At 26.6% G+C, this 11319-nt stretch overlaps 1 protein-coding gene across 1 annotated transcript; it reads left to right on the top strand.

The window, feature by feature from the left end:
* Positions 1-8834: 8834 nt before the first annotated feature.
* Positions 8835-10199, top strand: LOC132924019 (uncharacterized). Its single transcript, XM_060988074.1, has 4 exons — positions 8835-9028; positions 9313-9690; positions 9794-9926; positions 10026-10199. The coding sequence occupies exons 1-4, from the start codon at positions 8901-8903 to the stop codon at positions 10197-10199; spliced, it is 813 nt and encodes a 270-aa protein (XP_060844057.1). The 5' UTR covers positions 8835-8900.
* The last annotated feature ends 1120 nt before the right edge of the window (positions 10200-11319 follow it).

The raw sequence follows: 11319 nt of genomic DNA, 5'->3' as shown, positions 1-11319 counted from the left end.
AAGACACAACAAATTATAAATGGTCACCAGGTAAATATGTCATAAAGCCATGAAAAATCATAGAAAATATATATATCAGCAATATTTTATATGGAAAACTTTGTTTTACCTAATAATCAAAAATATTTGATTATATACAAACAAATATAAGTATTTGATGACTTCATTCTATCCTAATAAGAAAAAAAAACTAGGATATTGATATTTTCAAAATTTTGTTTTTATAATATACAGATATTAGTATAAGATAATTGGGGATTAAAAAATTAATTTCTGTTATATTTATTTTACCAAACCAAATATTAACTATTGAAAATAAATGTGAATAAATATAAATTATCATTAAATTTAACATTTGTTTACTTTTAAAATATAGATATAATAATAATAATAATTTATTGTAACCAAACATATATACATGTTACAATGAAATAAAATAAAATAAAAAGTTACTAAACCCTTATAAGCCATAGCTTGTAGTGGGGTTAAGAGTTCTATTGTTTTAACTTTTATATAAGATTTATAATATAATAATAATAATCAGTACATAGAGTTAATCATATATGAAATTAGACAATATAAAATAATAGTTGATATTTATTAGGTAATAATACTACAGTTTGGATAACAACAGTGTGGATAACAAAATAATTTATAGCTGTTCAAATAGAATAGGTACATTATATAAAATTTATAGTAAATAGTAATTACATTTTAGAATAAAAATGTAATAATGTATTTATAATATTAATTTATTTATAAACTTTTTATACATAATAACATTTTGGAAACTTAATATATTAATGCTGTATTGGATACACAAATCAATTCCAACGTATAATGGGTTCATTTTACCAAAATTGGAGTTACAAGTATACTTGGTCAAATTAATATTTATGTGATATCTTGTACTATAGTCATGATTTGTTGGCATAAGTAAATGTTTGTATTGGAAAATTAATAATAATAAGCGCTTTTTATAAAGTTGATCTAAATTTTGGATATTCAAGGAGTTATAGATGTTAGTGATAATATTAGATGATGGTTTGTTTAGAATATATTTAATTAGTCTATTAATTGTTCTTGATAAATTGTTTATATGACTAGTATAGGTGGAGTGCCAGAATTCTATACCAAAATTTAAGATTGATTGAACTAATGATAGATATATAATGCGTTTATGTTGTATCCTACATATGTATCTAATATCCTTTAGGATATAAAAGAATTTTCTAATAGTTTTTGTTAAAAAATGTATATGGGTATACCATTTCAAGTTATTGTCATAAAATAACCCAAGGTACTTAATGTTATCTACTTCTTCTAATAAGGAACAATCTACTATGCAATTAGAGTAATTACAAGATGATGTGTGAATAAATATTTTTTTCTCATATATATTATGATTTGTATTATTAATTCTGAAATGCATGTATTTAGTTTTGTTTAGATTTAGTTCTAATAAATTGATATCAAACCATGATTTAACATGGTTTACAATCATGTTTGCCTTAGAATATAGCGCATCAGATGATTTATCAGACAATAATATTACAGTATCATCTGCAAAACAAATTATTTTAGCATTTAGTGCTAAATCAAATAAATTATTAATAAATATTATAAAGAATAATGGTCCAAGGACAGTGCCTTGCGGTACATCATGGGTCACTAGTAAAGGATTACTATAGGTATTATTAATTTTAACTAACTGAGTTCTATAAAATAAATAAGAACTTAATAGTTTAAGGAGACTACCCCGAATTCCCGCATTTTCCAATTTTTTTAAAAGTAAATCATGATTAATTGAATCAAAAGTTTTTTTAACATCAAGAAAAATTCCTATCACTTGTTGTTTTTTATCAAGATATAGATTGGATATATAAAACAAGTAAAAATACTGGTAAACATAGACATATAGTTGTCGCGGTCGTTATGGCAACGACCGTGACTGCTTATCTAAGTTCGCGAGAGCGCGACCCACGACTTGACCGGTCAAGTTAGTCGTTAATGATCCACGGTCGCCGGACGTTTCGCTGCTGTTAATTATTATAATTGTATGGTAATAACTGTTAAATAAACGCAATAAAGTGAACACGACGTGAGTAGTTTATTCCGAACCATCCCGACACCTACATAGTATAAGTATAGTAAAAATAAAATTATATTTTCAAAATAATGAAAACCATATTATAAGTTATCTTGTATATATTAACATATATATATACAACAATATATAATGTATATATATATATATTTGTTAATTGTGTAATTTTATTATTCTAGAGTCGTCTCAATGGTTTGGCCACTATGGCTGTTCATCGTGGAATTATAAATATAACTTCCAATGAAGTGTTGGATGAATTAGCAAAAAAAAACAAAAAAATAGATTTAATAATATAATACAAATATTGTTAATATTAGTAATATTACATTGTTATAAATAAAGTAACAATTTACCTGAATTTAAAAAAATTGATATTAGGCATAACCATAAATTATATTTTAATGATTAATGGTAGTGCATATTAAAAAATCAGCCTCATCCCCCCCCCATGACAAAATCATTTGACCGCCACTGATACACATATATGTACACTTATTACTTAATAGGTATAGAAGAAAATATTGAATTTGTGGAGATAGGTCAAAATGAAGTTAGAAAAGTTATGTTTACATTAAATAATAATTATTATTTATAATCTATTTATAATTAGTTTTTGTATTAACGAATGTACAGCTTGAACATAGTAAACAGCCAATAGTTACAAAGTATACTGTTTATAAATTGATAGAAACACTTGACAATTATTATTTTTCTTTTTTAATTTTGTAATAATTAATCTATAATTTTTTTATCAACATGATATTATGTGAACATGCTGAAATTTTGGTGGTGGCAATACCATACAAATGTCAGGTACCAATATTTATAATTCATAAATTTTAAGAAATTACCATTTTTCATATAAATCAGAATCAAACATAATTTTTTTCTGTTTATTATTATTAGGTGAAGAATACGACCGTTGCTTTGTATGTCTGAGTGGGAGGAACGAAAATATTGGATCTGTCAACATTCTTTTGCCATGTGGCCATGGATAGTGTTGTGGTAATTGTGGTCAACAACAAACCGTCTGTGGAATTAGCAAGACACCAGTAGACGACACCTTTAGTATACATATAATGTTAGGAAATGGTAATACTGGTTACATTTTTAAATTTAATATTCAATATTTTTATTAAAAGAGTATTTACGATCCATGGTTTTTGACATAATAAGCAAATAAGATAATTATTTTATATACATGATGGGCAGAATATTGTATTGTTTTTTAACAATGTTCACATATAAATATGCTAAATACATAGAACTAATAGTTAATAATACGTTAGGTGTACATTTTTTTTTAATGACTAGATATTATGATAACTATATTAGGTATATGCTCGGGTTTTATTCCTCTACTTTGCACATTTACATGAGAAAATTGATTTAAGATAAAATTATGGTCAACTAATATACAGTAGTAACAGTACACACACTTAAAGGAACTATATGGTAGATTACCACAGGGGACGGCAATTAGTTTCTAAAAGGGTCTAAAGGATTTTAAAAAAAATTAGTCGAGGTCGAGAAATACCAAGTTATTTTGGATTTACAAACAAATAATGAAAAAAAAATGATCAGCATTTAACAAAAATATTTTTGGTGGTTCATTCATTTCTCCTCCACATGCCAAATGCAAACCACCACCTATTGCCAATCCCAGATATAGTATAATATGCCATGAGGACAATTGTAGAGGCCTGCCCAGTGATAAAGCTTGTTATTTGATGATTTTAATAAGCAAATAATTAGATATAGACATATTATAAATATTTAAAATTTAAAATTTAAAGTTTTAAATACTAAATTATTTACTAACACTCTTTGATTATAGGTCAATGGATGGATAATTTGAATAGTTTATTGGACCCTACAGACAGCAACTATCTTTGTTGTATGAGGGCCTTTATTTTATTAAATAATATAGACTATTGTAGTTATATACTGAGATATCTATTTTTACCTGTAAGGTCATTTTATTTTTGTAAATAATCTATTCCTAACAGTCTTTATTAAATGAGGAGCATCCGAAAAAAACAAATACCTAACGGTTGTCATCGTAGGGATTATCAAAATAATTTTTCAAATACCCCTAAAATATTCTACATTGTACGATTAGTCGTCGCACCGTCACTAGTAATTCCTTCTACTCTAACACCAGTATTTTCTAGCAATAATATTGATTTTACAATAATTTTTGTCAAATCAATTCCTAAAAAAAAAAAATATTCTTAACTTTACAAAATTTAAAATTTTATTTGTAAAACCTTTCACGGGTCCATGGGATGCAAAAACAGCAATTGGTTGATGAAGACTATCAGCCAAACTTTGTATCATCAATACAAGAGCATGGTTGGCTTTTTCTGGTGCTCTTGTTTCAAAACCTTCACCAAAATCTGCAAGACCCGTGTAAGATAATGATCTGGTATTTACATTTATACTTTCCTTAAGGAAAATTTCATCAAACACCAGTATTACTTTCCTTTGATAATTTGTTTTACTTTCAAACTTTTTTTTTAGCAGTTTAAAAAAATCACTGTCGAAACCACAACCAATTTTAACGGCCAATAAATATCTACGTAAAGTTGTGACGCATGGAAGAGGTAATATATTTTGTTCTCTTATATATTTATAACCACATGGTGACCTATATTTTAAAATAAATAATAATAAATCATTAAAATGAATAACCTTGGAAGCTGATTGCTTTTTACTTACTTAATCTGAAATAATAAACATTACATTACCCAATTTTCATTGTATCGCCTATTTTTTGGATTTTTAAATTTAGCTGCAGAAAAGATTTCTTTAACTAATTCAGATTGGTCTTTAGTAATTCCTGAACTATCCAACAGTCTGTAAAAGGTGGTCATCAGCAATATTTGTCATTTTTATTTTAGTTATATTTAATTGACTTTTCAAGTTATAAATTTTGTTATTTGCTCGGACTAATTTTTGATTTACACCAGTTTTAGATTTTCTAAGTTTTTTTTAGCAATCTTCGTTTGATAGGATTTAAACAAATTCTGGGGTCTTGGCCTTTACTAATTTTAGTTTTTTTCTTCTTTATGGAATATATTAACCTTTTACACCATATGCATACATTACTATAAAACAATTCATTTAAGGGGACTGCAGCACACGCATTTTTCATACGTTTTAGACCAATAAGCGGTAGTAAATTACACATACTTCGGAATGTCCAATTTAAATTTTTAATACATGTATGAACTCTTTGACAAAATATCTAGGCTTTTTAGGAAGTCAATTTTTGATTTTCAATTTTAAAAGCCCTTAAAATTAAGATATTTTTTTCAAAAATCTCATGAAATAATTGCATTATATTTGTATTTATTTTGAGCATATCTGATTTTAAATCAAAAAAGTAATTCCTAAAGAGCATAGTCTAGAAGATTATAAATTCAACCGTTTTTTTTAAATTTCAATCAAACTTCAGGAAGTATGTTTAATTTACTACCGCTTTTAGTAGTTTTTATAGTTATGCATACAAGAATATATTTCGTTTTTCGCTATGCATTGACATGTGCGTGCCCGTATGAAAGTTGCTTCCGGCGGCTCGGCGCGCGGCGGCGGTTGCTCGGTGCGGCGAGACATCGATTCTTGGAAACAATTAATGGATAAGGATTTTTGTATAGGTATAGCAAAATCAGCATAATCAAATATTTCTATAATTTAATAAAACCCAATACCCATATATTAGGAAATATAAAGTTGTACCGCCTAGCGCAGTGGCGCCTATATGAATCATTTGATTTCAACACTACACTCCGATCAGTAAGGTTGTCTGTAAAGTGTCCAGTGTTTTGTGTTTTTTTTTCATTATTTTAAAAAATGGGTAAGGACTGGCGTTTTGGCCGAAAAACTAGGCGTAAGTTAAGTGCACCTAAATTAAAAAAACACAGATTGAACAATTTACAATCGATAAAAAAAAAAAGTGACAAAGATCATAGCTGCGATGTTCAGGTAATTATATAAACACATATAGAATTTAGAACAATATAACTATTTTAAATATTGAAGAATATTCAGTATTATTTTATTTTAATTGTGACAGGGAAATACTCATTTATCAGTATCTGAAAATATTTCGACAGATAATAATACCATAGAACTTACTACTGTCACTAGGTAAGTAAAACAGTTATTGGAAATTAGTTATTAATATTTTTTAAATTTTAACTACAAAATAATTTGCAAATATTCATGATTTTAACCATTTGTTGTCAATATAATTTGAACTTAAAACGCTAATAAAAAAAAAATTATGCCTATATGTATTCTTATAATTTTTTAATCATTATAAGAATAACTTATGAGAAACTTTGTGTTAAATTTTCAAGTATTTTGACTCAGCCAAGAAAATTGTATTGACACTTCAAAAAATAAATTATCAGAAAAATCGAAAATTGCAGTAGTCTATAAATAGCTCAAAAAAAAAATCGAAATATTTTGAAAAGTTTACAGTATATAGATTTCGACTAGTTATGCTGTACACAGACACAAAATAAAAAAAAAACACACACATCATTGTAAAATCAATACATTCACCACTTCGTTCAGAATCTAAAAATTTTAAATAGAAAATAAATAAATTTAAAAAAACGCAAAACTATTTTTTCGTTTTTTGAGCCAATAAATAAAATTGTATTGACATAAAAAATTTTTTATTTAAAATGTCAGTAAACAACTTCTGACATGAAAAACGTGTTAGATAAAATATTGTTGGTTACGAAATAAGTTAACTGCTTTAATTTAACGTGATTTCTTATTTATGCATAGAACTAATACCAATGATGTCGAATTTATAAACGCCGAATCTTCATACTATGATAACTTTACCTCTCATCAAACCAAATCATTTTTTGCTTCTACTCCATTTAACACTAAGTTATTAACTGAAGTAGTTGAGCAGGAAAATAATAGTACCGAAGTAAATAACTCATTTGATAGTCTGAATGGAAGAAGATTAGTCAATATAAGATATATTTTTGAGTCGATACAGTCAATAAAACACCAAGGGTTTGATTGTACATTTCGTGACTTAGAATTTACTAAAGAGAAGAGAAAAGGATTTTTCAGTACTTTTTGTTTTACTTGCAAATTATGTGGCTCAAAAGAAACTATTAATAGTGAAGATCCTTCTGATAACGTAAATATAAATGCTAATATGGCAGTCGTGTCTGCTGTTGTAAATACTGGTCAAGGATATGGTCAACTTGAAGAATTTGCTGCAACGTTGAATATGCCGGTAATTTCTAATAGAATGTATCAATAAATGCATTCAAAAGTATTTCAGTACACCCACAAAATCGCTTTGGAGGGAATGTTATTAGCAGGAAAAGAAGAAGGTAGACTCGCTGTTGAAAGGGGCGATGTAGACCAGGATGGACGTCCAAAAATAGCTGTTGTAGCTGACGGTGCTTGGAGTAAACGATCCTATAGAACCAACTATAATGCATTATCTGGCGTTGTAAGTGTAATAAATTTATAAAATGTACAACAATTTTAAAAAATAATAAAAAAGGTAATAATTTTTGGATTTTAAATAGGCTTGTATTATTGGAGCAGTTACTAAAAAAGTTATATTTTTCGGCGTGAGAAATAAATTCTGTTGTGTGTGTTTTTCGGCCAAAAAATTCGATAAAGAGCCAGGTCCTCATCATTGTTTTTTAAATTGGGATGGACCTTCCACAGCTATGGAAGCCGACATCATTGTTGACGGATTTAAACATAGTTTAGAGATGCACAATCTTATTTATTCGCAGCTGATTGGTATGATAAAAATAAAAAAATAAAAATAAATAAATACTATTATATTATTTTTAAATTAATAAATACTAACTAACTTATTTTGCGATATTTAGTACTGCATACTTATAACGTAATATTAATTTTTATTTTGCTTAAGACGTTTTATATTATGTAATATTTTATAAAGGTGATGGAGATAGCAGCGTTATGAAACGTTTACGCATTGCTAAGCCATATGGACCTAATTGCATTGTACAAAAAGTTGAATGTACTAACCATTTATTGCGAAACTGCATCAACCGATTAAGAGATTTAACAAGCAAACGGAAAAATTCGAAAGGTGAGCCAATACCGGGTTATCTTAGAAAAATTATTCAAACTCGTCTGTTACGATTACGATACGCTGTCACCGAAGCTGTAAAATATAATCGACAACTTCAAACAAATATACCATATGAAACCCGATTAATGGTTCTAAAATCAGATTTAGTAAATGGGCCCAACCATGTGTTTGGAGATCATACCAACTGTAGACAGTACTTCTGCCAGGGCACAAAAGAAGGTAATATCACTAAATATAATTTATAAATGTATATTGAGTAATTTATGTATTTATATGTATATAGTAATAGTATAATATATTTTTTAAATTTATAGGTGAAGATAATCTTGTCGATGAACTAAAGCGATTCGAACTATGGGATGATATTGTACGTGCTAGAAATTTACTGACTTACCACACGGAAAGTCTTATGTATAATTTTAATAATAACGCGGCAGAACTGTATAACTCAATCTTGGCCAAATTTATCGGAGGAAAACGGATTAACTTTCTCACAAAGGTGACATTTTAATTTTTGTATACCTACATACATTATAATATTAAATTAATATTTAATGATTTTAATTTAATTGTTCTTATTTGTTTTCTGTTCATAGATCATATATTGGCTTTACTGTGCATTGGATTGAACCTAACACGCAAGAACGCAATTCTAAAGCACTTGCATGCAGGCGCATGATCGGACATCATTCATATGATAACATTGCTGAAAACATTGATAAAGTCCTTAATGAATTTAATATACAAAATAAAACAACTCTTGTTGTTACAGACAACGCTTCAAATTTTGTGAAAGCTTTTAGGTATGTATACTGTTATTTCCTTAAACTTTAAACAAAGTACCTAACATATAGGTTATAATATTAAATATATTATTTGAGTTAGTTAGAAATAAATATTAGGTAATTAATATATTTTTTTAATTGAAATATTATTGTTGTTTTATATAAATATAAGACATTAAAATTGTGTATGTGTGTAAAAAGTACATTACTACAATTAATGAATAATAAAGTAATTTATTCTGAATACTTAGTTTCAATTTTAGATTAAAATTTGTAATTTTTTATGTAAATTTATACTTTAGAGTGTTCAGTATTGAAAATGAAACTGAAGCTGATCATACAATTGAGGTAAGTGATGACATGGATACAGTAGAATCTGATATTGATCCAACAAACATTGAAATCATAGAATTAACAAATGTTTTAGAATCACCAAGTTTAGAAAAGTCTTTAGACTTCTCATTGCCTCCACATCAGAGATGTGTAGCTCACACTTTAAATTTAATTGCTGTGAATGATATACGTGAAGCTGAAAAGGATGTTACATATAGACTTATGAGTAAGAGAGTGTTTGGGAAGTGCCAAAAATTGTTTAATAAGCAAAATCATCAATCAACGCTTTGTGCTGATCAAATAAAGAAATATTTAGGTCGATATCTAATTACACCTAACGCGACAAGGTTATTATTATTTATAAATTAGAATTTATTTTTAATACAAGTATTTAAAAACTTACAAATAATAATTATGTTAATTGTCATATAATTTTATATATATATCCAGGTGGAATTCTTTCTATGATGCGATTAAATGTGTCGTGAATCATATTGAAAAAATTGAAATAATCTGTATTGAGCTGCAATTGCCAATAATTTCTAAACCTCGAGAAGTTACATTTTTAACTGAATATTGCAAAGTAAATGACACATGATTTCTATTAATTAAATAACTTGTATATAATTAGTAAATCTAATATTTTTTAATGACAATTTTATTCATTTCCAAATAATATTAGGTTATGAAGCCTATAGCTCAGGCTTTGGATATACTGCAGGGAGATAAACATGTGTCGTTAGGATTCTTGCTCCCTACAATAAGTATAATAAATAAATCATTAAACGAGATGAAAGATTTATCTTATTGTAGACCGCTTGTTAATGCATTAAAGAAAGGTACAAATAAAAGGTAATTTTAATTATGAATATTAAGTATTTAAATCTATACCAAAATAGTAAATATGTCATCAAATTAAGCAGAAAACAGTGTACTTTTACGTTTTAGTGTATTGTGTATTATATTTTGTAGCTAATAAATGTGTACAGGTTTCAAAGATATACTGAATCTAAATCATGTAAATTAGCAGCTTGTTTAATACCCAAGTTTAAACTTAACTGGGTGGATCCAGATAAAAGGAATGACATTAAAGAAGCCTTATATGAGTATGTTAGTGAACAATTTGTCGAAAAAAAACAAAATAGCAATATACCATTAAATTCAACCTCGAGTTCAACTATTCAAAATGTTGGTAACTATTTCGATGAAAACGCCGAAGATGATTTTTTTAGTTTTAATAATACTGTAATATCAAATGATGATAATGACATTAAAGTTATTATTAATGATTATTTAACAAATAATAATATAAAGAGTATTAATGATTTGCCAAATATTTAAAAAAAACCTTATTTAGAATTAAATACTGCGGTTCCATCATCAGCGCATGTAGAACGCTTGTTTAGTGCTGGGGGACAGTTGTTCGAAAAGAGGAGAGGATCAATTGCTGATAAAAATTTTGAAATGACTCTCCTCTTAAAGTTTAATAAATTTAAATAACTGTTTTAATTACTATTGTTTTATATTTTAGTAAATATATATTATTATTTTGAATGATTTGTTTTTCAATTACAAATATAATATTATTAAGTTAAAGTAAAATTTTAATTTGATTTGACTAAAAAGAGAAATAATTTTTATTGTAATATTTATTTTAGTATAGGTAATGATTAATGCTATTTAAGTTTAAACTTAGACTTTAATTTTATATAATATGTTAAAATACTATTCCAACTTATATATTATTATTTATTATCTTATTGTTTAAATTATATTTTCGTTTATAATGTAATTTTAAATTGATTGTATATGGTTAATATAATGATATAAACAACTAAACTGTTTTTAATCATTTTGTGATTCTTTATTAAAAAATGCACTAATATTCTATTACAAACACACAAATAATATCTGTATGAAAGACTTTATTTAATAATGTAAATTAATTATTTTCAGCTTTTAGGCACCTTAATTAT

Source organism: Rhopalosiphum padi, chromosome 3, assembly GCF_020882245.1.
Source record: "Rhopalosiphum padi isolate XX-2018 chromosome 3, ASM2088224v1, whole genome shotgun sequence".
Classification (NCBI taxonomy): domain Eukaryota; kingdom Metazoa; phylum Arthropoda; class Insecta; order Hemiptera; family Aphididae; genus Rhopalosiphum; species Rhopalosiphum padi.
This window is presented reverse-complemented; position numbering and strand designations above follow the sequence as displayed.

Coding starts and splice junctions, on each gene's coding strand:
- LOC132924019 (XM_060988074.1), top strand. CDS start 8,901: ATGATCGGACATCATTCATATGATAACATTGCTGAAAACATTGATAAA. Junction 9,029..9,312: donor AATTTTGTGAAAGCTTTTAG/GTATGTATACTG, acceptor TTTATACTTTAG/AGTGTTCAGTATTGAAAATG. Junction 9,927..10,025: donor TTTTAACTGAATATTGCAAA/GTAAATGACACA, acceptor AAATAATATTAG/GTTATGAAGCCTATAGCTCA.